The 26486-nt window shown below is 34.3% G+C and overlaps 4 protein-coding genes across 6 annotated transcripts; 2 read left to right on the top strand and 2 right to left on the bottom strand.

Annotated features, from left to right (window-relative positions):
- The first annotated feature begins 699 nt into the window (after positions 1-699).
- LOC110424640 ((E,E)-geranyllinalool synthase-like) lies at positions 700-5344 on the top strand. 2 transcript variants are annotated; one of them, XM_021439257.1, is made up of 12 exons: positions 700-1426; positions 1508-1700; positions 1912-2054; positions 2165-2288; positions 2411-2532; positions 2632-2864; positions 3375-3490; positions 3598-3696; positions 3828-4043; positions 4128-4257; positions 4364-4609; positions 4696-5344. In XM_021439257.1, the coding sequence occupies exons 1-12, from the start codon at positions 1099-1101 to the stop codon at positions 5113-5115; spliced, it is 2370 nt and encodes a 789-aa protein (XP_021294932.1). In that variant the 5' UTR covers positions 700-1098; the 3' UTR covers positions 5116-5344. The 2 variants fall into 2 exon arrangements, with proteins under 2 accessions (XP_021294932.1, XP_021294930.1); XM_021439255.1 differs by having other exon boundaries at positions 701-1426; positions 1837-2054.
- Positions 5345-6795: 1451 nt separating this feature from the next.
- On the bottom strand, positions 6796-7765 carry LOC110423899 (germin-like protein subfamily 1 member 13). The gene is made up of 2 exons (XM_021438317.2): positions 7581-7765; positions 6796-7410 (listed from the first exon to the last, which is right to left on the bottom strand). The coding sequence occupies exons 1-2, from the start codon at positions 7702-7704 to the stop codon at positions 6857-6859; spliced, it is 678 nt and encodes a 225-aa protein (XP_021293992.1). The 5' UTR covers positions 7705-7765; the 3' UTR covers positions 6796-6856.
- Positions 7766-13648: 5883 nt separating this feature from the next.
- TPS04 (terpene synthase 04) lies at positions 13649-18385 on the top strand. The gene is made up of 12 exons (XM_021438829.2): positions 13649-14024; positions 14153-14345; positions 14601-14818; positions 14911-15034; positions 15779-15900; positions 15992-16224; positions 16342-16457; positions 16565-16663; positions 16785-17000; positions 17120-17249; positions 17343-17591; positions 17672-18385. Exons 1-12 carry the CDS (start codon positions 13694-13696, stop codon positions 18161-18163), a joined length of 2523 nt encoding a protein of 840 aa, XP_021294504.1. The 5' UTR covers positions 13649-13693; the 3' UTR covers positions 18164-18385.
- Positions 18386-21572: 3187 nt separating this feature from the next.
- On the bottom strand, positions 21573-25369 carry LOC110424003 (serine carboxypeptidase-like 31). Of its 2 annotated transcripts, none has more exons than XM_021438460.2 (10): positions 25041-25369; positions 24398-24505; positions 24052-24147; positions 23608-23700; positions 23455-23537; positions 23023-23313; positions 22706-22836; positions 22462-22557; positions 22270-22375; positions 21573-21910 (listed from the first exon to the last, which is right to left on the bottom strand). In XM_021438460.2, exons 1-10 carry the CDS (start codon positions 25333-25335, stop codon positions 21764-21766), a joined length of 1446 nt encoding a protein of 481 aa, XP_021294135.1. In that variant the 5' UTR covers positions 25336-25369; the 3' UTR covers positions 21573-21763. The 2 variants fall into 2 exon arrangements, 1 of the variants encoding a protein (XP_021294135.1); XR_002445867.2 differs by having other exon boundaries at positions 21773-21910; positions 22737-22836.
- Between the last annotated feature and the right edge of the window lie 1117 nt (positions 25370-26486).

The following is a 26486-nucleotide window of genomic DNA, read 5'->3' as shown; positions in this document are numbered from 1 at the left end:
TACCAAATTAACAACTTCAAATAATACGTCATATTTGATTTAACAACATAATAAATGAATATGCTTATTTGAAAAAGAATGCTCAAAGGTATTTCTTTATGAGTCAAAAACCACTCCAAAATACTTAAAAATGCTTATAGGTTTTTCTTCGTGTTTCAAAAATCAATTCAAAATTTATACTCAAAATATTTAAAAGTTTTTCTTTTTGATAAGAAATACTTCAGAAATAGTAAAACTCAAAGGATATGAGTTAATTTGAGATACAGATTTAAACATATGGGTTAGTTTCATTAAGAATAATGTTATCCAAAATTAATTTGTCTTGACTAATAGTAGTTAAAATTATAAAATGAACTATTTTTGAAAACACGAGGGATATTTTTGAAAAGAACCCATAAATTTATATGGCCATGCATATCCATAAAAAAAAAGTGATCTCCCAAATACATGTTAAAAAAGAGTGATTAATTTTAACATAAATTTTTTATATTCTTTAATTTTAAATATCTTTGTATCATCATTTTTTTATATATATTTTTAATTATTTAAGAGGAATTATGATTGTGGTTATGTAAACCTGCGATAATTTAAAATCAAGCGAATCAATAATACATTTTGAAGCAAAAGAGATAAAAAAATGTGCTTTAAATATGTATTGAAATTTTTGTATTTGAGCCTAAATTTATGTCCCTGCTTGGCTTTAAAAATGGGAGGCTCAGTAGGTTTCATCTGGACCAACCCATACGAACACCTGTATTTCTTGTTAAAAATTGCCTTCACGTTTGTACAAATAACAGTAGAATTCACAAAGTTGTGGCTTGGATGAAAAGTTCTCAAAGCCTTTCTTTTTTCCTTGATTCACACATGCGACCGTTCACACGCAGAGTTGATTGCCCGCCACAGCGCTAGCGGCGTCTCTACGTCAACAACACGTACAAACCATTCACATTTTTCATGCTTCCGTAAAAGTCTGTTCCAAGGAAGTACTTCTATATATTACTACCAGATAACGTAGTATATATCATTCACAGGGGAGAAAGAAAAACAAAATTGTTTCGCTGTTGTTTCTCTTGCTTTTGTTTAAATTAAGCAGCAAGCATGGAACTCTTGCATATTTCAATTCGAGCTTTAGTTAAAGAGATAAAGGACGAGATGTTGGACATCGATCCTTACTCATTTGTTTCCCCTTCTGCTTATGACACTGCTTGGTTGGCAATGATTAATCCTGCTGCAGATTCCAACGAGCCACTTTCATCACCCATGTTCAAGGCTTGCTTGGATTGGGTGCTGAATAACCAGACAGAAGAAGGGTATTGGGGGGAGTGTGACTCCCATGGCAATCCCACCATCGAGTCTCTTCCTGCTACTTTGGCTTGTGTAATTGCACTCAAAAAGTGGAATGTGGGGAGTAAAAATATAGAGCGAGGTATACAGTATACTCAACTACGTATATAAATTGCATTCAATCATTTTTGTCGATTTTATTCAAAATTTTGATAAACTTCAGGATTGGACTTCGTTCATGGAAATGCCGAGAAGCACCTTGGAGTAACTCACGACCACTTTCCCCGTTGGTTTACAATTGTTTTCCCTGGGATGATTGAACTTGCGCATAAAGCTGGGCTAGAGCTTGCCTTCCCTTCCCACTTAAACGAACTGTTGTCTGACATATTCTACCAACGGCAAAGGATCCTTGAAACGTACTTGCTCTCAAATTAAATATTAGTAGTTGAAAACTTGATATTCAAAAGCATATATACGAAGAATTGGTGATTAATGATTAACTGGTAAAAAGAATAACTAATAATCGGTTATTGATGTGACACTCTTGTGTAGTGAGGAACTTGTTGACAGTCAATATCCTCCATTGTTATCGTATATTGAAGCGCTGCCTTCGTCGTATGATATCAGTGGAGAAGACATAATCATGAACTTGAGTGGTGATGGCTCATTGTTCCAATCTCCCGCTGCCACTGCGAGGGCTTTCATGGCTACTGGAAAAGAAGAGTGTTTAGGTTATCTGGAATCTCTTGTAGGAAGATGTGCTACTGGAGGTCAGCCACCTTAGTTTTACTTTAACTTTGCCCTCCCAATCTTTTGGATTAACGAATAAAGTAGACTTTGCTTCATTTGTGTTTTAAAAAGTTGTTGACTTTTGATGCAGTTCCACCATCTTATCCCTTGGATGAAGAGCTAATAAAGCTTTGTGTGGTCAATCAACTACAAAGATTGGGGCTAGCTGACCATTTCACACATGAGATTGAAGCCAATTTGGCTCAGCTTTACTGGTATTTTCTTTATGTCTCATTCATCCTATAAAAACCAGAAATCTCTATCTGTTTTTCCTTTCATGCATTACATAACTATGAGGAAACTTCCTTTGACGTGTATATATGATTAAATCTCTTAGGAATTACAACAGCCAAGAGCCACTGGCAAAACCAAGCAGCAATCCAGTTATTGCAACCCAGCTGTACAAAGACTCTTTAGCGTTTCGGCTCCTTCGCATGCATGGTTATAGCGTGTCATCTTGTATGGTTGAATCAAACAATCCTTCCCCATTGTTTAATTTAATGCTTTCAATAAGGGAAAAATGATTATAATTTATAAATCTTGTTTTTGCATATGCAGGGCAGTTCCTTCGGTTCTTGAAAAACCAAGAAGTTCGAGCGCGTATTGAGAAAGATTATCAATACTTTTCAAGCGCAATGCTCAACGTTTATAGAGCAACAGATTTGATGTTTCTAGGAGAGTATGAACTTGAGGAGGCCAGATCATTTTCTCGGAAAGTGATAGAGAAAGTGTTATCCAAGGAGACTAGAGACAATAAGGACAACTTTAGACCTATCAACCTTGAGAAAATGGTAATTGAATAATACATAGTATTTTTCTTTTGGTAGAATTCACAATTGAATATTTCTGATCTGATTATAGTAAGAGTTCTTTTATCATATAGAATTTATTTAATTCAATAAATTAATACAAAGTATGTGAGCTCATAAAATTAGAGGAGACAATATAACCACAAAATGTAAGAGTTATTATATTATATATCTATAAATACTTGAAAAACATATTTTTAGAATTTAAACTGTAAACCTCCAAAAGCCTCTGACCCAAAATGCTCAAATGCTAAAAAGGGTTATCCCCCTCCACGTCGTCACTGCATATAGAGACAGGGAACAACGAAGTTCAAAAGGCCCGCAGCCTGTCATTCCGAGTCACATATTCATATTATATGGTCACTCATGCAACTTTCATGATTGAAGCCTACACTTTCAAAAGTGGTCCAATTTCTTAAGAAACTTTTGCCGTCAACGTATATGGAGTGGTATTAATGTACTTAATTTTCCTTGCTTTAAAATGTCTCATAGATGGAGAATGAGCTGAGAAATCCTTGGATCGCTCGACTGGATCATTTGGAACATAGAACCTGGATTGAAAACAGAAACAGCAACATTTTGTGCGTGGGCAAGGGCTCCTTCCACAGGTATATACATAGTCACTGTAACTTGACATTTTTTAAAGCAAAACTATACTTAAAAATGTTTAAAATACTTAAAAGAAAAGGCTAACCATCATACCTTTTGGAAGCAGGCTCTCACCCGTTTTAACTGAGAAGCTAATGCAACTTGCAGTGGCGGATTATGAGTTTCGGCAGTTTATATACAGGAATGAGTTGGAGGAAGTGGAAAGGTTTTTCTTTTTGTCTTGAGAACTACAAAATTATTTGTACAATGGTATTATGTTATAAAGATTTTCTTGGGGCAAAGTACTATGCTAATTAGGGACTTATTGTTGTGATTTCTTGCGTTCAATTTCCATAGGTGGTCAAGGAGCAGGGGTCTCCGCGATATGGGATTTGGTCGAGAGAAAACTACATATTGTTACTTTGCCATTGCCTCCAGCATTCCACTACCATATGACTCTGATATACGGATGATGATTGCAAAAAGTGCAATTGTGGTAACAGTTGCTGATGATTTTTATGATATGGAAGGTTCCTTAGATGAGTTGAATAGCCTCACTGATGCAATCGGAAGGTAATTACAGAGAACTAAATTTTACTGGGTCGATTTTCGATCCTTTTCAGTGCACTGATGCAATTGGATTGATGCATATGATAGATGGGACGCTAGTAGACTGCGTGGCCATAGCAAGACTATCTTTGATGCCCTTGATGATCTCGTTGGAGAAATTGTAGCAAAAGTTCTCCAACACCGGGGAACTGATATAACAGTTTTTCTGCAGCAGATAGTAAGTTTAACAACATTTAAGTGTTTAATTCATCCATTTTTCTTTTGCTTGTACTCATGGAACTTAAATCCCCTTTTTGATTTTTTAATGTTTTTAAATTGTCAAGTGGTATGAAACATTTGCTTCGTGGCTTGAGGAAGCAAAGTGGAGCAGGGGAGGATATCTTCCATCAATTGATGAATACCTTGGAACTGGAATGATATCCATTGCTGCACATACCATAATTCTTCCTGCTTCATGTCTATCGAATCCAAGCTTAATAGATTGCAAAGTCAGGCCAGGTGAATATGAGACTGTTACCAAATTGCTGATGCTTATACCCCGTTTATTGAATGACATACAGAGCTATCAGGTGACGATTACTGAACATTGTAAAGGCTAGATACATTTCTTTATATTTAAGGAAATATAACTGATAACTTTATCTTGTAATCACAGAAGGAACAAGAAGAGGGGAAAATGAACTGTGTGTTACTCTATTTGAAAGAAAATCCAGGAGCAGACATTGAAGATTCAACAGCCTATGTTCGACAAATACTTGACAAGAAGTGGGGAGAGTTGCTCCAGCATGTTCTGATGGATGGATTCGGGGATTTGCCCAAACCATGCAAGCTTCTCCATTTATCATGCGTGAAAGTGTTTCAGATGTTCTTCCACTCCCGCAACAGATTTGATTCCAACACGGAGATGCTTCAGGACATCCAAAAGGCAATCTACATCCCTCTAAATGTTGGAACCTCAAAACCGTTGGTACCTCCTCAGAAGGAAGATCAAGCAATCAACTCCCACTCTAGTCAGCCTTCAAAATATGAAATATCAAGATCCAGCCAGCTAGTTCTTGATTTGGCTACTGTCTGAGGCATGTTTAAATTATGGCAATATGTTTGTGCTACCGAGTTTTACCGTGTCTTTCTCTTTGTGCAGCTCATGAATAAGCCTCTGCTGCATTCTGAGCAGCTATTCAGGAGTTGTGATATCTTTTCCTGAGAGCCAGCTAGGCAGCATTCCTGAATAAGAGCAAGTGAAAGTATAAATATTAAAAACTAGAAAACCATGTGTGACGATCGCACTCTTTGGTGTTTCATGAGATTTGTGCTTTGTTATAATCTGCAGCAAAAGTATGCGTGGTTTTAAAATATAGAAATGGTGAAAATCATTGCGGTCCAAAGCCCAAATCCAAGCAAACTTTTTATTATCAAAGTGCCCATCAATGCAGTACGGGGCAGTGGAGGGATAGCAATGGAGAAAGGGATGACTGTTTGATTTTGCAAGGGGGATCAGATGGTATCGTTCTTCTCCATTGCAAACCAAAAAGTTCTGATGTCATCCTACAAAGTAAACATTCTTTCCATTTGCACACTATAACTTTGCCAGCTTCTGCAGCCTCTAACAGCCCAATCTCAGTAATCTTGGCTCTTCGTGGTATCCACTACCGGTGAAACACCGTCTGCTACAATCACCATTACAGAGACCTGAATGCAGCTGATAGGAACATAACAGCCTATTACAACATATATTGCCCCTGCTACGAACAGAGTATGTCATTTTGGGAACACAACAGCACAGTACCCTCCCCAAACACATAGCAGAATCTCAATTTGCAAACATTAAAATAAAGCACACCATTCACCAGAATTATAACACTACACACACTCCCGAATGCAGCCGCAGAACAAATTAATGCATGCAAATCCACACCATAAGCACGTAATTCCATTACCGGGTTACCACAACGAAAGAATATTTTCGCTTTGTGCTCGTCAAATTTTGCAAGTGAATCCGTAAAGGCATTATCGTTACAAAAAGGTTATGCGTGATGGAAATGTCTCCCATGTCCCTCCATAAGTTATCAATTTCGTTGAGTAACAATCATAGACTTCATTATTTAGTTTTGTCATTCAACATTCATGAAATCACCACATCAGAGTTAAGGACATGCTTATCCTAATTGGAAGTGATGGAACTCTAGTGTATTAAAAAATTCTTCAAATCGTGGGTCCTCTCAATTGATTTTAATTTATTACTTCAATACACCTTTAATTAACATTTCATAGACATGCACGGATTTTACAATTCATGAAGCCTTAAGCTTATGAATGATAATTAAAAGTGTTGAAAGTAATGATGAATTATAATATGTCATATGATTATGTTATTATACTATATCATTATCAATTATAATATGTTAATATATCACGTCATCACTAATTATGATATTTTAATATATTATGTCTGCATTACATGATATAAAATACCAAATGATATTTTAACTAAATCAACTGTGAACTATAAAGACTAATTTGAAATGATATTTTGAATGCCATGTCAAATTCCAATAACCCCAGGAAGAAAAACCAATTATGTGATGCATTCATTTCCCTCGGTAAAAAAAGGATGGGTCCAAACTAAAAACAAAATTGCATTGTATATTTATGCAAAAAAATAAAAAACGGAAAGGTTTACATAAGCCAAAGTACATAAGCAACCTCCTTATTTTTATTTCAACACAAGAATTATAAATTCAATAAAGGAAACATGTCCAACATTATCCAGAACAAGCTAATAATACATTAAATTTCAGGGGTCTAGAAATATTCCACTAGTTGTTGTTCCACCAGAACCGAGACTGAAGTTGGTTTACGATGTTCTTATCCAGCTGGAAGGCCTTTGCAAGAACTTCAGGATTGATGGCAGGGTTTGAACCAAAGACAGCGTTGGCAATGGTGATAACCCCGGGGTTCTGGCTGCTAAGACCAGCAAAGGCAACAGCATTGGTGTTCCCTATGTTGAACTGGAAGTGAATGAGACCAACCGGGAAAACGAAGACATCTCCAGGATATAGGACTTTGGTGATGAGACGGTTATCCGGGTTGGATGTAACAAAACCAACGTAAAGTGTGCCCTCCACAACGACTAGGATTTCCGTGGCACGAGGGTGAGTGTGAGGGGGGTTTAGGCCACCATAGGGTGCATAGTCGACTCGAGCAAGAGATATGCCAAGAGTGTTAAGTCCTGGTATTTGTTCAACATTCACTGGAGTAACTTTTGATCCTAATTGATTTGATGTGTTTCCTTGCTTGTTAAGCCCTGAAAAGAAGAAATCTTCTGCGTTCGCGAGCTTTGGGTCCTTGCAGAACTTGCCATTAACAAAAACTGAATATACGAAAAGAAAAAAATATTACTTTGGTACCGTTCCATGTAAAAAATGAGACATTTCTCAATTAATTTTCTCCGCTATTTATATGTCTTCAGTTGAGGTGTTGACATGATTACACTAATTCCAAAGAAATTCAAAAGGAATGGAGATACAAAGAACAACATACCACCATTTTTGGCATCATTGATGGCTACACAGAAGTCCTGAAGAGGGCTGGGGTCAGACGCAGAGGCAAGCGAGGAAGCCAAAGCCAACAGGACAAATGCTGCAATGATTTCTGCTCCTTTCATTATTGTAAGGCAGCTTTCTTGATTATATTGTTCTAAGTTATATTGCTCGGTGAGAGATGTGAAATCTGGCTTGAGAGCATGCCTATTTATGGACAACAGTCACTGAACAAGTCTATTCATTTTCATTCTTTAATTATTTTTTCAGAAACAAAAAAAAAATATGAAAGATTTGCCAAGTCTGCAGCTACTCTTCACCATTTATCCTCATCGAATTTAGTCTTCCCATGCTTACATCAGTACATTGTGCAATGGAACTGGTCAATCTTTACACACCCAATTTTTTCTTGTTTATTTAACTTCTCTGTTCAAGAACAATTAATTATTTGCTCATTATTTGGTCAATCGCTGAACAATTCCTAATCAAGAGTGGGAATTCTACAAGAAATGTGTTTGAGCGTCCATGCGTATCTCAGATTAAACCATGTCAACTAACACAATGCATTCTATCCAGAGATATAAAACCCACAATTCTTGAATCTTTCTAACACTTTTCTGGCATGACTACTTCTTTAGTTATGCATATGCTACTTGAATTATTTCAGTTCAAGGAGAAATTATCCGGCCTTCAACAACAATTCCTGGAAATTGCTTTCACAATTAGAATAGTGAACAAGAATAATAAAAGGAGAAGAATTCGAGAATAGAAAGAGATAATATTAAAGTTTTAAATAATAGTTCTTAAACAACCAACAGAAGACAGAATCAATGCCTATTGATTACTCTCAAACAAGTGAAGATAAACCAACAATGGCAGTCTCTTCAAGCACCGACGCTGTCAAAGGAAAAACATTTAACTTGGACTGTAAGAATAAGCAATTAAGATGATAGAGCCTGTACAGTTAAGCTTAGCAGTGTACATGTCCATACATTACATTCCTGACAAGTGTTTACATGATCAGGTAAAATATGAAAACCATGATTTCCAAATTAATTATAAAGATGGTAATTGTAAGGCTTGACTGTGAAATATGCAGAGTTTTATATCTGAATGAGATCTGCTGCACATGGTACCTGCCCAGCTGCTAGCGCCTTAGGTTCAAACACTGCCAAATGACAAAGATTTTCATTTTGTTAACTTTATTTTTTATTGCAAGTTGTATGGCTGGAGTGCCCGCAGCCTTAGCAACCTTGGATTTGTGCTTATAGTCAACGAAATGAAAAAGCATACACTAGTTCAAAGGCTGCTAGTTCAAAGGCTGCAATCTATAACTAGGCATGATCTCAAGAAAAGGTTTTCATCTCTTCCAAACTAACTGGAATATATCCAATTATTGATGTGTATATAAAATATTATTTTATAAATATATAATTGTTAATATTAAAATTATTATTGTGATATTTATCATGATATTTTTATATAAAAAAATAAAATTTTAAATAAAATCTCTAAATTTACTGTAAAATCTTTAAATTTACAGTAAAATATGTAATAATTCAATTTCTTTTAAAATTCTATCTTTAACTTGTTTATCTACACCACTTTTCATTAGTTATATTTAATATTAAAAAATAAAATATATAATAATTTAATCTCTCTTAAAATCCTATCTTTAGCTAATTGATATGTATCATTTTATCTTAGTTACATTTAACACTTGAAAAAAAAATAAAATATGTAGAAACTCAATCTCTCTCAAAGCTCTATCTTTTAACTAGTTGATATGCACCCTTTTACATAAGTTACAATTACCATTGAAAAATGATATAGGAGTAAAAATTATTTTTTATAAATACTCACATATAAACCATGAGAGAAAAAAATCTAATCCAAATCCAGCACTAGACCCCAAGGTCATGTCTAAAATCCCAACCACAAACCAATCCCATTATGCTTCAAGCCCGCACCCCAACAACCACATGTCGAACCAATAATCTCGTCAAGTGTGAAGCCAAAACTCTTTAAGGCTTCCTTTAAATATAACAAATCCTTTTTAGTTATTCATCATTTTCAACATTCAATCTACTGTAAAAAGCTTAAATGAAATTATTTATTAGCTTAAATAGGATGCCCACATGCATGTAAGTGTTTTTTTTTTTTCATAGTCAAGTTGATTCTTTTTTTTTTTCATAGTCAAGTTGATTTAGTGATCTAAAATGCATGTAAGTGTTTTATTTTTTTCATCGTCAAGTTGATTTAGTAATTTGAACTTATATAATTAGTCATGTGTTTGTTTGCTAATGATGAAGCAAAAAAGTGTAACTGTACAAATTATAGTATTTCTTTTGACTACTCAATTTTCTCTTAACTTTTTTCTCTTATTTATGCCCATAAATTTTAGATGATAAGATAATTTATGTTTATAAATTTTAGATGATAATATAGACTTGAAATGGGATATTCCAGTAATGTCAAATTTTATATGTTTAAAAAGAAACATATTTTTTAGCTATTTAATGAAGTAAAAAACTTTGAAAACACTCATTTTAAAAATTTTATGAGATTTGTGTACCTTTATATGATATCATCCAAAAAATTGTTGATTTTTATTTATTTGATTGTAAGAAAATGAGAATAACAGAATAATTAGCTTTGCCAAATAGTTAAACGAATATAAATGTCATTTTACCTATATGTGAACCTGTCACAAAATAATTGACTCTTTAATTTGTGCTTTATAGTTGATTTCTTCCTTGTGGCAATATCATTGCCCAGTGTTAAGTAAGGAAGCCCCTTTATTGCTTTTTGGTCCGTGAGGAAGAGGCGTGAAGAAAGTCTTAAATTACAATAATGTTTAAGTTAAAAGATAAAGAAAAATTATGCAAATAACTTTTGAGTCATGCTATTTACTTTATCACTTTTGTTCTAAATATTTTTATCCATTGACGTGGGAATTTAGATTATAATCAAACTAATAAGTTAGACCGGTATGTTGCACATGACCTCTTTTTGCTTGTTTTTTCTTTCTTTTTCTACTTTTTTTTTTTTTATCTTTTTCTCATTTTTCCTATACCCTTCACGTGATTACAGGACAAAAAACGTTTTTAGCATTTTCTTCCAAGTATGTTATAAATGTACTTCAAATTATTTTTTTAAAATTTAAATTTTATAAAACCGAAACCATGAATGTCGTGTCCAGTCTAGCAGCATAACTGGCGAAAGGGCAAAGACAAGCAAGCTTTGAAAAGGACACTTCCCCTATACAATTGTCAAAGAATACTGCGCAACAGGCAGCAGTGAAACAAGAACGTCCCTACCCTGAAGAGACACATGGGGCTATGAAAGATCCAAGGGAGTTACAAAAAGACCTAATCTTAACGGCAAAAGAGGGATTAAAGTGTTCTGAACGTTAAAGCAACCCCTAATTACTTTAGTTCACATTAAATTTTTTCCCAATCAAGATAAAATTTTATTAAAATCGTTGAGACTACAGTGAATATTAGCTTAAAGGCCAACTAGTACGAGCATCTGCATTGCAATGATTAACAAACTGTTGGGCCAAAAAAAGCTGGAAAAGTAGCAAACATGGTGAGGAAAACATCAGTAGATAAAGAGATCTCAAAAGCAAGGCTGACGATAGAACATAAAACAAACCAGCAACGTTAGAATCATTCAGCACATCATGGGCTCACCATCAAGCAGAGAATGGAGTAGAAACATCAACACCATCGCTGGCCAAAGAAATTAAAAATGAATTACCTTCTCTGAAGACTTAAGTGAAAGATAGTTTACTGATCAAAAACAGTCGTGAATCGATCTCTTTGAAAATGTGTCATTGCCTAAATTAGCCCCACTAAGGCAAAAACATTATTAATATTGTATTTAATAAAACAAATTACGTTAATAATTTCTCAAGTAACTCAAACCAAATTAACCCCCAAGTATTAGCTCAAAGCACTAACACCAAGGTTTCCTTGGAATTTGGCGAGCACGTGGTTCATGCATGCAAGATGTCGTGCTCTGCTTCTCCACTAATTAAACGTCCTTCAGCTGGACCAATTAACTCTGTGGGACAAGAATTGAAAATGCCGTTGACTAAACAGAAGCTCGAACAACGAGCTAAGTCTATAATTGTACTCTGCATTAAGACTTAACATATGATGTTTTGTCCGTTCAAAAAAAATAAAAAAACATATGATGTTTTTGTGGCATAAACAAGTGTAAGTGTCCCTTTCGACGTCCTAACATAATAAATGGCTAATATTTCAAATGATGAAGATACTGCCAGCTCGTACCAAGTTATATAGATACTGCAATATTTAAAAAAAAATTAAAAGATTCCAGAGAGGAAAATTCATATACAGGCACTGCGAGTGAAGCTGATGGGGTTATCAGTCTTGACTCTCTTAAGACCAACTGGCAGCAAATATAAGCCAGCAATCCATCTCCACTCTGCAAAAAAGGTATATCAATCTCCTATCCCATTTACAATTGACTCCTCTAAACCTGCACCTATCAAACAATTCAAAAGCTAACCAGCCACAAAAAGGACGACTAGTAAGATATGGAAACACCGCCAGCATGGCTGTATCCAACTCTTGCTAATTTAATCATCACCACCTGAACAAGTGATGTGCAGACTCTACCACAAGAGAGTTGTCTCATTATCAACCGTTAATGTATTTTGATTCCGATATAATTATATATTTGATTATATACGTCTTTAAAATTAAAGATTTCAATTACTTTGAGCCCATTATAAATTTTACATGACTATCAATTTGGAAATGAATAAATTACACACCCTTGATTTACCATATGCTAAATTTAATATTTAAGAGATTTTAACAATTGAATTATAATCCTGTAAGGGTATAGTAAATTTGTAGGATGTCTGGCCCAATTGGAGCAAAAATACAAATTGAATAAGCACATGTATTTATCTGGCATAATACTCAAATAAATTCTTATATTATTAAAAAGTATTTAAATAAATTTTTATTTTTTATTATATTTAATTAAATCCCTTTACTTTTTTTTATCGAGTAAGCTGTGACAATTAATAATTGATTAATTATTATTAATAAAAATAACACTTATCATTTTATATCTACATGGCACTAATATGATATTGATATAAAAAGTAAAAAATATCATATAATCATATTATCATATTAAATTAGCATATCATATGATTATCAATTATGATATTTTAATATTCAACGTCATCATCACACTGTATAGAATAATAAATGACATTTGCACTAAGTCAATCATTAGTTATAAAAATTTATTTAACTTAAAATAAAAATATAAAAATTTATTTAACTCAAAATAAAATTATAAAAACTTAATGAAATGTAATAAAAGTATAAAAATTTGTTTAAATCTTTTTAAATAATTTAAATGCTTATTTATATATTATGCCTATGTATTTCAACGGGAAGTTGTACAGTTGCTGCCCTATCAGTAGGTCCACACTAACATGACATTTAAATAGAATAAATGTGCTAGGACCACATAAAATAAAAAAAAAATAAAAAGAGAAAGGGAGGCAAAAAATTCTCAATGGCCAGAGATTATTTGTGGTTCATGTTAGCTGCTCCCCACGTACGTAGCGGTACAGCTAAATATTGACTCGTTAAATGACTCTATAAATGGTCTAACATAAATTTTCAACTTTTATTGTTTAGAATATATATATATATATATATTAATTTATTTTTTTGTTAATATATTTAATGTTGTATGTGGTAAATCTCTAACTACATTTGCAAAATTTAAAAACTTATGTATTAGACAATAATCTAGATAAATAAATATGGAGCATCTTTTTTCTATTCTCTCGTTATCAAAATTAACTTATTCGAAAGAAAAAATGGGTTGATGGCAAAAATTTAAAGTAGCAAACATGCTTGCGCAGACAACGAATAGCAGACACAGGGCTAGAGCAAATGCAAAACACGTTGAGACAACGTTATTCACGTTTGGAGTCCAGTGAAAGCCTTTCGTGGAACTCCTATAAATTGATGTCCTCCCACCAGTTAACCATTAGAGCAAATAACACAAGCTTCGGATTCGATTGATTAATTTTAATTTCTTCTTTGTGCCATGGAACACTCACATGTTTCAATTCAGGCTTTAGTTAAAGAGATGAAAGAAGAGATGTTTAAGGATTACATCGATCCTTACTCATTCGTTTCACCTTCTGCTTACGACACTGCCTGGCTAGCCATGATTCCTGCAGATTCCAACCACCAGTCATGTTCAGCACCCATGTTCAAGGATTGCTTAGATTGGGTGCTCAATAACCAGACAGAAGAAGGGTACTGGGGAGAGTGTGACGCTCATGGAAATCCTACCATCGAGTCGCTTCCTGCTACTCTGGCCTGTTTAATCGCACTCAAAAAGTGGAATGTTGGGATAGAACATGCAGAGAGAGGTACCAAATTACGTAAAAAATTGATGAATTGTTCTTTCCGACTTATGCAATATATAAGCCCCTCGAATTACCGGAGCAAATTATGATTTTATATAACTTGTTATTCTATTTTTTTTATTGTGTTTCAGGATTGGCATTTATTCAAGCAAACGTGGAAAAACTCCAAAAAAGAAATCATAATCGGTTTCCTCGTTGGTTTACTATTGTTTTCCCTGGAATGATTGAATTTGCGCGTAAAGTTGGCCTACAAATCGACTTTTCAAACCAATTAAAGGGATTATTGATGGACATATTATTTGAACGACAAGAAATTTTAAAAATGTAAGTTGATAGACATATTCTTTAAACGGTAAGAGATTTTTAAAATATAAATTAATTTTAACTTTTATCTAATTTAAAATATGAAACTATAGATTAATAAATATTAATTGCAAAATTTATTGATTAATTTACAATATTGAATTAGCAGGTGCTTTTTACAAATTTACATCAAATTTTAAAAAAGATAATTTTAATTAATTATAAAAACCTTTCTTATATTATCTGCTTATAACATTTTTCTACAATTTTTTGTAGCGAGGAACTTACTGACGGTCCATATCCACCTTTACTATCATACCTGGAAGCGTTGCCTTCACTTTATGCCATTAATGAAGAAGACATAACCATGCACTTAAGTGATGACGGCTCGTTATTCCAATCTCCTTCTGCAACAGCACGTGCATTCATGGCTACCGGGAACAAGGAGTGTTTAGCTTACCTACAATCTTTAGTTCGAAGATGTGGCAATGGAGGTAGGCAAGATTTTCATCTCTTTCTTTCTTTCTTTTTGTCTCCAAATTTATGGCTTCCCTTACTCTTTTTTTTTTTTTGTAATTTGTTATAGTTCCACCAACCTATCCAATGGATGAAGAGCTAATAAAACTTGGCCTGGCCAATCAACTACAAAGGTCGGGGTTGGCTGAACATTTCACTCAGCAGATTGAAGACATTTTGACCCAAGTTTACCGGTAATGAGAGAAAATAATTTGTATATGCAGGGATGGATCTAGGATTAAACTCCTGGGAGCTAAAAAGTAGAAACAGCTAACATATTCATGTATATAAAAAATTTAGGTTAAAAAGTATATATGTAACATACTTTTTATAACTTATCAAAGTTAAGCATGACGTTTTTTTATATTATAAAATTTATCAATAATTGAATTTGTGTCCAATTTTTTACAATCTCTCTTCAATATAAGTAATCAAGCAATCAACAAGAAAATCCTTTTTCATTTTATTCTTAAGCTTGTTTTTTATCATGTTCATATCTAAAAATAACCTCTTACTTATTACAGTTAAATTTTGTTTTTTTTTAAAAAAAGTTAATATTTAATGTAATTTCTTTAATAATTTTTTATTATATATTTTGTCTTATCTTGAGTTATGTCATCATGATATTGACTTCTTGGATTTATAAGTCATACTTCTATGGGTTATTTAATTAGTACTTATTCATTATAGGTGGATTTGTCTTTGAAGAAAGTGATAAGTATAAACCTATGACATCTGTTTTATTCTGATGGGGATTGGGAGAAAAGCAATAGCGGTCACTTGTTTTTGAAAAAGAAAAATACATATAACAGGGACCAGCAACCCCATGCCCCAGTGCGTACCTGTCCCTATGTACATATATCTTCTATGTAATCGTATTCTTTCATGATATTAAAAATGGGAAATATTATAATGTTTTGAACGATGATTACATTCAGGAATTACAACAACCAGGAATCGTTGGCACAGCCAAGCAATAGTACTTCAATCGCAACCCAGCTGCACAAAGACTCTTTGGCTTTTAGGCTACTGCGAATGCATGGTTATAACATATCGCCTTGTACGTTTAATTTGACTCTTGAAAACTTTCTTGAAACATTGGCATAGGTTTATGATTTTCAAAACTCTAAATCAATGTTTTGCACATGCAGGGAGCTTCTGTTGGTTCTTGAATAATCAAGAGGTTCTAGATCATATAGGAAAAAACTATGAATATTTCTCAAGCGTAATGCTTAATGTTTACAGAGCCACAGATCTTATGTTTCCCGGAGAGTATGAGCTTGAGGAAGCAAGATCATTTTCTAGGAAAGTACTAGAGAAAGTTGCATCAAAAGGAAATAAAGACGATGACCACTTCACAAAATCCTTAAACCTTCAAAAAATGGTATTCAATTTTACTTTGATTCAATTCAAATAAACAGTTATTAGCTAGTATGGAATCATAAACAACCACTTACGGGCATTAGTTACTTAAATATTTGATGCTATACGTGTGGCTTAGATCGAGCACGAGCTGAGTCTACCATGGATCGCTCGACTGGACCACTTGGAACACAGGTCGTGGATTGAAGAGAATGATATGAATGCTTTGTGGCCAGGAAAAACCTCCTTCCATAGGTATGGAGACTCTGCATTTCAAGAAACTTGAAAGTTCAATATCAAAGGATATCTCTGCCAATTTTCTACTTGCTATATCACCAACACATCAAACTTTTTGGAAGCAGGTTTTCAAGCCTTATGAATGAGAAGTTAGTGCAACTTGCTGTGAGGGATTATGAGTTTCGACAGTCAATTTACAAGAATGAAATGGCTGAATTGAAAAGGTACAACTCAATGCTTAATTTGGGGGAAAAAGACAAAAGAAATTAAAATGAATTCTTCTTCAAGACTATGCTAATAATGGACCTATTTTCTAAATGATACTACCTTGTTTCTGTGAAACAGTTGGTGCCTGAAATGGGGTCTTACTGATATGGGATTTGGCCGGGAGAAAACTATGTATTGCTACTTTGCCATCTCTGCCAGCCTTTCACTGCCTTATGACTCCGCTATACGAATGATGGTTGCAAAAAGTGCTATACTTATTACGGTTGCAGATGATTTTTTCGACATGGAAGGTTCTCTAAATGAGTTGAACATCCTCACTGACGCAGTTAAAAGGTAATTACCAAAAACGAAAGCTAATACTAACAAGTATTTGGGGTTAATAGGGAACGATTCAAATCTCCCAAATGGTTTATTAGCAACTCACTGCTGCTTTTTGAATGCGTATATGACAGATGGGACGGCAACGGATTAAGGGGCCATGGTAAAACCATATTTGATGCCCTTGATGATCTTGTGAGAGAAACAGCAGGAGAACATCTCCAACAGCGGGGAACTGATATAACAAGTTACCTACAACAAATAGTAAGTATTAAAACATATAAGCAATTAACTAATTTTTCTGATCTTGCCCGTTCAAATGAATTCTAAAGTAGTGTTTATGAGTGTTTGATGTAGTGGCATGAAACATTTGCTTCATGGCTTGTGGAAGCAAAATGGAGCAAAAGTGGATACTTGCCATCACTGGATGAGTACCTTGGAACTGGCATGACATCCATTGCTGCACATACCATGGTTCTTCCAGCTTCATGCCTCTTGAAATCAAGCTTACCGAATTCCAAAATCAAACCTGCAGCTGAATACGAGACTGTAACCAAACTGGTCATGCTTATACCTCGCTTATTGAATGACATACAAAGCTACCAGGTAAATTAACATTTTATAAGGTTTCATTTCTGAATTTCTTTTTATTTATGGAAGCTTATAACTTACATTTACAATCACAGAAGGAAATAGAAGACGGGAAAATGAACTTTGTATTACTTTACATGAAAGAAAACCCCGAAGCTGACATTAATAATTCAATTGCCTTTGTGAGAGACTTGCTTGACAAAAAGAGGAAAGAGTTGCTCAAACACGTTCTGACGGATGGATTGAGTGATTTGCCTGAAGCATCTAGGCATCTTCACTTATCATGCATGAAAGTATTTCAGATGTTCTTCAACTCCAGCAATAGATATGATTCCAACACTGAGATGCTTCAAGACATCCAGAAGGCAATCTACATTCCACCAGATATTGGAATATCGAAGCCATTGATGCCTCTTCCTTCTGTCTCTGGACCGATGAAGGAATTTCGAACAATAACTTCTCACTTTGTTCAGCCTGTCAAATACCACAGCAAGAGAATCATAGGATACCAAGCTTCTTTGCCCATTACAAGGCGTGGATATGCTAGTGTGTTTATCACTCCAAACTTTAGAATGTCATTCGCCTAATAATTGGTCAATCTGCCTTTTGCACATTGAACTGCTATATGTACAATAATCTCAAACCTCTATTACAAATGTACAATAATCTAAAATCTCTGTCGTATAACCCAAATTGAAAAACTATTCTTGTTGTAGAATCCAAATCATTGAAAGAAGAAAATTTAAAAAGTAGGGAAAATCTGATTCAAAGGATTGCCCTTTGCTAGATTAAGAAATTGACAGTACCATTATTGCAGACAATTCCTAAATATATAGGGAATATTTCTTCTAAGCAAAATTGTATAAATCAACCTTCGTTGTCTTTTCTTGTTAGTCCAAGCACTGTATGAACACCTTGACTGCTTAAATTTATGGAATTAGCCAACCTATTCATATGCCCAAGAATAGTGGGTTGCCCGGTAGTTTGACAGCAAGTCTTGTTCATCTTTTATGAGATACATGCCATCCAGGGCAAAGAGGGATGACTCATAACTGGTCACATAAACATTAGAAAACAGGAATTGGTGTTCATTTGCCTTTGCGTTCAGAAATGGGTTTCAAACCTACCCCTCAAAAGTCAAATTCGACATGTTCTAAGCCAGTGGTTTCGGGGTTGGATTTCTATGTGAAGGAACATGGCTCATTCTCTTGGGGCCATAAAAATCTGGCTCCTTCTCGGGCACAACACCGAGACCAATTATACTTCCCGTACTGGCAGAAGAGCCAATTCGTCGAGTCATAATCAGGCTGGACCTCACACCAACAACTGCTAGCTACATTCAGACGTAGAAGTAGAATTCGTTCACAATTTGATAAGGAGAATTCCTTGCTTTAACCGCGCCATCACTTTGAGGAAACGAAGAGCTCGCAATCTCTCAAGGGTCAAGGTAATCGCCATTTACAAGGCAGAGTGCCGGTCGAGTGATGGACAATATATATCCCAACATCTAATGTAATATCTTACAAAAAATTTGTGGTAGGCCAAAAAGATGGCAATTTCTGGTTCATGTTTCTCCATTCCTGGCAGCGGTAAGGGAGCAAATAAATAAATGTGGGGGGTAGTTTTCTGCCCTTTTGTTATCAGAGAAAAGATTATATCTGGCAGATGTCGGTACGGATCCATGCTAATGCATCTGGACTGTAAGAATCGCTATACTGGAAGAGTTTATTTTCTGTAAAACGTGGATGGCTCTTTTCACCTGTAAATTAATATGAGGCAGTTTCAATAATTTTAAAAGCCTAAAACTAAATATTTAAATGAGACATTTTTTTGTTGAAATTGAAGTTTTTTTTTAAATCAAGAAAAAATTATTAAAATTTGAGGTTAGAAGAAAAAAAAGTAAATGAAAAAAAGAAAATTCAAAAGTGGATATTATAAATTGAAAAATAAAATTACCAATTTACTATAGTTGAGAAAAATAACTATTGAAGATGATTAAATACATGTTATCTTATTTGATGGATAGTATTGTAGGAATTGAAAAGTGATAAAAAATTATGATTTATTAAGTACACAATTAGGAAAATGACAGAATATATTATTTTATTAATTATTTTGACTATTATATATTTTTAATGAAAAATTAGATAAATAGTTTAGAATTGTAGGAGTGACAGAAAATAGATATTTATTATGGGAGAATAAGTAGATATTTTATTAATTATATTAATTTGTATATATTTTTAATATAATTAATTATATTATTATTGTAATAAAATTATAAAACCTGTGAAACTTTTGAGACTAAAAAGCTTTACACAAAAACCGATCCTGATTAACATGGGCATATTGTCCATGGCTGTGCAAAGGTTGAACTTTTTTGTTACTTATTTTAATCTTATTTTAATCTGTTTAACAACTGCTCTCTCTTTGAATAGTAGTTGCTACCTTTTGTAACTATATTTACTATCAATGAAATCTTTAATTGCTTGAGAAAAAAATAAAACAAAATTCACGCTTCCATGCAACTCCTATAAATTAATGTTCAAGCACTTAGCATTTCGCATCATTTAATTATTTAACCCTCAACCATGAGAGGAAATAATACAATATTCGGATTCGATTGATTAATTTTAATTTCTTCTTTGTGCCATGTAACTCTGACTCATTCGTTTCACCCTCTGCTTACAACACTGCCTGGTTAGCCATGATTCCTGCAGATTCCAACCTCCAGCCATGTCCAGTACCCACGTTCAAGGATTGCTTAGATTGGGTACTCAATAACCAGACAGAAGAGGGGTACTGGGCAGAGTGTGACGACGCCCATGGAAATCCCACAATCGAGTCTCTTCTTGATGCATTCATGGTTATAACATATGGCCTTGTACGTTTTAACTCTTTCAAATAAATTGTTAGCAATATTGGCATAGGTATATTTATGATTTTCCTATAAATCAGTCTAATTGGCCAATCTGCCCTTTGCATACTATACATGTGAACTACACTATTCTGCTTAGACGGTGTAAATTTCTCGTTAAAAAAAAAAAGTAATCCAACATTTAAATAGTTATTGTTGATTAATTTAACTAAGAGTAAGAAGTTGTTTTGTTATTTAAAAAATAACGAAAACGCTTATTGCTTCATCCTAACGTGATTAATATACATTGAAATTAATTTATGACTCAATCTTGTTGAAATTAAGACATGTTCCTCATATTCACGTGTTAATCGGAAATGAAGAGATTAAGAAAATCGAAAAACTATTCTTTATTGTATAATCCAAATCCTTGATTGAAAACAAAAATTAGAAAGTGAAGACAGCCTTTTACAACTATTTTACTTCAATGGTTAAATGATCATTCTCTTTTCATTTTAATTACAAGAGATGTGAACTGGTTCGGAAACTTTTTGTACCACTATGACAGACTACTCAATGATATTATGGAACATTTCTTCAAAACCAAAGACCAATTTGTATATGATTTTTGTTGGTGGTAACTTTTGATGCGGTTGAGTTACTGCCTTTCATTTTATATTAATATTTGAATTTGTTTATGACTTTTGTATTGTTTTACGGTACTAAGCAATAATAGGAGAATTTTTTGTTTAATGGTACTGAGTATCACTAGACTTGTACCTTGATTATATATCTTGAACTTGATCTTTATATAGAGACTGACCTTTACATTATAGTTTTAACTATTTTAATACAAATTTCATTTGACTGAGAAAAAAAATTTGTATACATCAAATTGTTGTCTTATCTTGTCAATTCCAGTACTGAATGAACATCTTGACTGCTTTAGAGATACAATGGTATGCAGAAGAACAGTGGTTTGACTGGGTAAACCAGCTTGATTGGACAAAAGAAACCCATCACATACACAAATAAAGATGGTCGTTTGACAGCAGTTCTTGGTCATTTTTTATCAGATAAACCCTGTCCAGGGCAACGAGGGGCACCTTATTGTTAACTATTCTTGAGGAGAAGAAGAAGAAGAAGAAAGGAAAGCCTTTAACTGGTTGCATAGACATTAGAAATGTTCTTACAGAAATTCATGATCATTTCCCTTATTGTTTATAGTAGTATATTACTCATATCCCAGCACTGCAAAAGACCCACAGCTGAAAGAACTATTTTACTGGGGGAAAAACACATAATAGTATGACCAAAATCCTCCAAGACTTCATCGCGAGGGAGGTAGGGATTCCCCAAGGAGAAAAGCTGTGAAGAAAGCGAGTGAACTGTTTGGTTTGAAGCAGGGAACTGCATGGCCAGCTCCTCTAAATGTTGCGAAGGTAAGTCCTTTGTATTCTTGAACCCAACCGCTGACCTGATCAAAAGAATAAAAAAACTTACATGAGTTAATTAGTAAAAGAGACAGGCACACGGTAAGGGTTAATCAATTCTTTATGCCAAGATGGCATGATTTCATGACGAAATTAGAGCTGAGTGTTTTCATCGGTTAAGTTCATTATTCCAATGCTTCAGAACTGCAGATAGTACTGTATTGCAGAATGACCCACAATATGGAGAATCATGGCATTTTAGCTACCCATTAAGAGGAGAAGGGAGTTTCGGTTTATCTCTCTTCTTTTTCCCATGACAATGCTTAAGAAATAGCAAAATCTTGATCAGAGTCTTTAATAGTAAAACTAGTTTAACCAGATGTTATTATTTTTGCTTTAGTACCTGTTTCTGGTGGTACCATGGTCTCCATGCCGCAATGATGGGCAGGCCCAAAGTCTTTAAGCTGTATCTCGTGGACAGAACAGGAACTCTTCCATCCGTGTCTCCACTAAACCACTCAGAAGCAATTACCATGAGATGGAAAAAAACAAACGACTACAATCTGTAGAAAACTGTTCTAAGCATGTGAATTACCTGTAGACCCAAATTCTAACTCCTGCGGCAATAAGCTTTTTGTATATGGGAAGTACTGATGGCTTTGATTCTGACCAATCATCAAATATCTTTTGACTGCATTATAAAGAGAATGACAGTGTTCAGTTGACTTTAAAAGACCACAATCCCAGTATGCTTCTACTCATCATTGCAGGCTCATAACATTGATGCATATATATATATATATATATATATATACATATATACATATATAAGGCATTACTTGCAGATGCTCCAGTTCCTGAGATGCTGACCATCACTAACATGGAGAGCCTTTTGAACATCCAGTCTATTATAGAAAGCTTTTGCATAATTATCAAGGCAGGGATCATAACCACCCAAAACCCTTGGCATCTGGTAAGGAAAAATCCATGAAACCACCATGTCAAAAACTTCTCCACAGAAGTGAACGGAAGTACTACAATATGGAATACAGGAAATTATAAAAGAGGACAAGAATTTAAGTCACGAGAAATTACTCTGACATTGATGTTATATTATGGAACAATGTTAAGCTACAGAAATGAAACATGTGATTACCATATTGGATTTTCGCTTCATCATGACTTGCAATACTGATTTGTCATCTGAACCTGCAGTATCACCAACGCACACTGAGGTGTATAGGCTGTAGATATCAATCTGCTTATACTGTTTGAATACTTCTTCCACAGCTTGATTACAATCTTCATTGCTCCATGTATCATTGCTGTAAAAATCACAGTGTTCCTTGATTATTTTGTGAGTTTCATCAGATACCACAGCATGGCTCCAAGCATAATCCACCAGGCCTTTCCAATCCTCAGGATCATCTGTTTCAGGATTACCCAACTATTGACAAGAAGCAAAATTCCATCAAGTCAAGCATGCAATAGTCTAGTCAAAAAAGTATGAACAGATTGATTATCATGAGTGTATAACTAGCCTATAGAATCTTGTTTTTTTTTTTTTCTAATTCACAAATGATCATACCAAAATACCCTTGAGCTCAATACGAAGTGAAGGATCCTTGTTGTTGTCATTGATGAGGTCAGCCAGCTCTGGCACATATTTTCCTGTGAAAACAAGTCAATTGAGAATCACTCTGTTGAGATAAAGACAAAAGTAATTATTCAACAGAAATACCTGCATAGCTCTCCCCAGCAATATAAAAGGTTCGATTTCGATATGATGGGAACTTGAGGAACCACTGATGCAGGAAAGTGTAAGAATCATTTGCTGGTGTAAGTAGTCAATAAGAGAAACAAGCACAAATTAGTCACAATCATAATCTTCTGATAATGACCAGAAGTTCATAAAATAGAAACTATACACAGAAGCTATACATATCTACGTATGACATACAAATTAAAACTCCGCATAATTATCTCAATAATATTTTGGAAATTATTTAGAGGAAGGAGATTTGAACTTGAAATCCCACTCTTTGTTGAAGTGGTGTGACAACTAATTAGCTATGTTATATATCATTTTTGCCACAATTGACCAATACTATTCGGCATACTATAAAACATGGCAGACCATGCTATATTAAGATACAGGTGCATCAAAATTGTGTGTTAAACTCACCAGTAAACTCATCTCCTAGATTATCATAATCAGTAGAAGTATTTGAGTACGAAAATCCAACTCCAACAGGAGATTCCAGGAATAACATATTGGCTTCTGCATCATCATAGACATTAATTAAAAAATTCTTAGTATGGTATTGGACTATGGAGAGAGCAGCATAAAGATCGGTTCATAAGAGTAACCATAAAAGCAAGGGTGCATAACAAATAATAGAATCCTGATAACAATGATGATGTTGATCGCAACAACAATAAACAACCGGGATGAACAGATAAGAACATACATACGTGCAACTTACATATGCAAGTTGGCTACAAAACTATATAAATTGTGAACTTTATACCTTTATTCCATGAGAAGTTGTTAAATTTAATTCCACGCCCATTGGTGTCCACTATGAAAGGACCAATCTCTTGCGTCGCTCCATATCCTACGGAAGAGCACCCAGGACCTGAAACATAAAGAACTTGTCAGGTTTTCAGAGAACATAGAATAAAGAAAAGGGAAAGAATCAAATTGAATTATGGAGTGGGGGGGACTATTCCCACGAGTGGAAATCAGGGAAAACAATGACATCCACTAAGAGAGAACATGTGACAATGATAATATATATCCTGATACCCCTAGCTAGGATATTAGCAATTATTCAACAGAAAACTTTGCTTTATATGGCCCGGGGTCTGTCTAACAACAAGGCAACACTAGAAATGAAAGGAATCTGTGATAGCTTTCTCTTTTTCCCGCCCTTTATCCTATATGTACAAATAAACATCAGAGGTAAAGATATGTATAGGAGAGATCTTTTGGTCGAAAGATTGGAATCTGAAAAGGCATAGAGTAGCTTTGACAACAAATGTATATTTTCTGTCAGCATCTTCCGGAAGATAACATGAGAACAAGTTGCCCTAGGTAGAAGAGCAATTTGATAACTTTCCAGATAGTTTTATTTAATCTTCAAATAAAAAAGTTTTATCCATTATTCATACCTCCATTAAGCCAGAGCACCAATGGTTTTTCGTCAGGGTGAGACATAGCCTCGTAGAACCAATAAAAAAGTGTTCTTCCATTCTTTTGATTCACAGTGACGTAGCCAGCATAATGGCGGAAGTCTACAGCTGGCTGGCCAGGCAAGTTGGTAACGAGATCATCATTTGCCAGGGAGGTCAATCCCATCTGGCTATACCATCGCCAATGTCTATCACCCGTGACAGGATGCACTGGTGACATAGTTGAAACAAAAGCCAAAATAAGGAAAAGTGCCAATTTCCGTCCAAAATCCATGTTGATACAGACCAACAAGCCAGACCGACTGCAACCAAATGAGGATCGGTAACAAACCAGGAAGATCACATATCTATTTATACTGCTTTAACCTGGGGACTATTTCGAAAAACATACCAGGGAAGGTACAGAAGAAATTCTCCCACGTGGCACCATGGATTTTATAAGGTTGCCTACTTTTATGGCATCTGACGTGGATTTGTAGGCAGTTTTGAGTGTTTTTGCTTAAGCAAAGGGATGGTGGAGCCACTGTTGGGTTGTTGAATCATGGTAAGATGAACTACGTCATCAATTATATCCACACTAATTTATAAGTTTTTTTTTTAAATAGGTCTCATGCATAAAGCGTTTTTGATAATAAATTTTTTTATAATTTTAATTATTTTTAGTTAAAAGATTAAAATTTAGATAAAATGACCCTTAATGAAACTGATCTTTTCATTTGATTTCGTGTCTCAACCCGAAACCTATTAACAAGTTAAGTATGTTTAGATATGCACTTCAAACAAACTCATATTCTTTGAGCTTTCATCATCAAACTATTCATCTCTAGAGTATTTTTAGGTATTGCGTGATTTGTTAGTAAATTATTGCGTGACTAGTTAGTAAGGCCCAACATCTCCTATATGATGTGAATGTGATTATTAAAACTTATATAACAATCTAAGTCTACTACTACTGACAACTTGAGCTTAAGTTTTTGAGGGTTAGGTAATTTAGGCTCAAAAAGTTGTTGCGCCAGTGGTTGAACTTGGGTTGTTACAAATGGCATCAGAGCCTGCGTCAGTCCAATGTGAGCTTTTACATTGCTATGGTGAGATCTTGGTCCTGTGGATGTGATGTGTGACCTTGATGAGGACATCAAATATTTAAGTGGGTAAAATTGTAATACCCAACATCCCACATCTAATGTGAATGTGATTGTTAAGACTTATATAACAATCCAAGCCCACTACTACTAACAACTTGAGCTTAAGCTTTTGAGAGTCAGGTGATTTAGGTCCAAAAAGTTACTGGGTTAGTAGTGACTTAGGCATTGCTTAAAAATCAATCACGCAATGCCTAAATATAAACTCAAAAACTTAAAACACATAACTTTTTTTTTATTAAGCCATGAAATTATAAATTATGCATTTCATAAAAGATAAAAT

Source organism: Theobroma umbraticum, unplaced genomic scaffold (assembly GCF_002168275.2).
Source record: "Theobroma umbraticum cultivar Fairchild unplaced genomic scaffold, ASM216827v3 scaffold_204.0, whole genome shotgun sequence".
NCBI classification, from domain to species: domain Eukaryota; kingdom Viridiplantae; phylum Streptophyta; class Magnoliopsida; order Malvales; family Malvaceae; genus Theobroma; species Theobroma umbraticum.
Note: the sequence above shows the minus strand (reverse complement) of the source record. Positions and strands in the feature narration are given on the sequence as shown.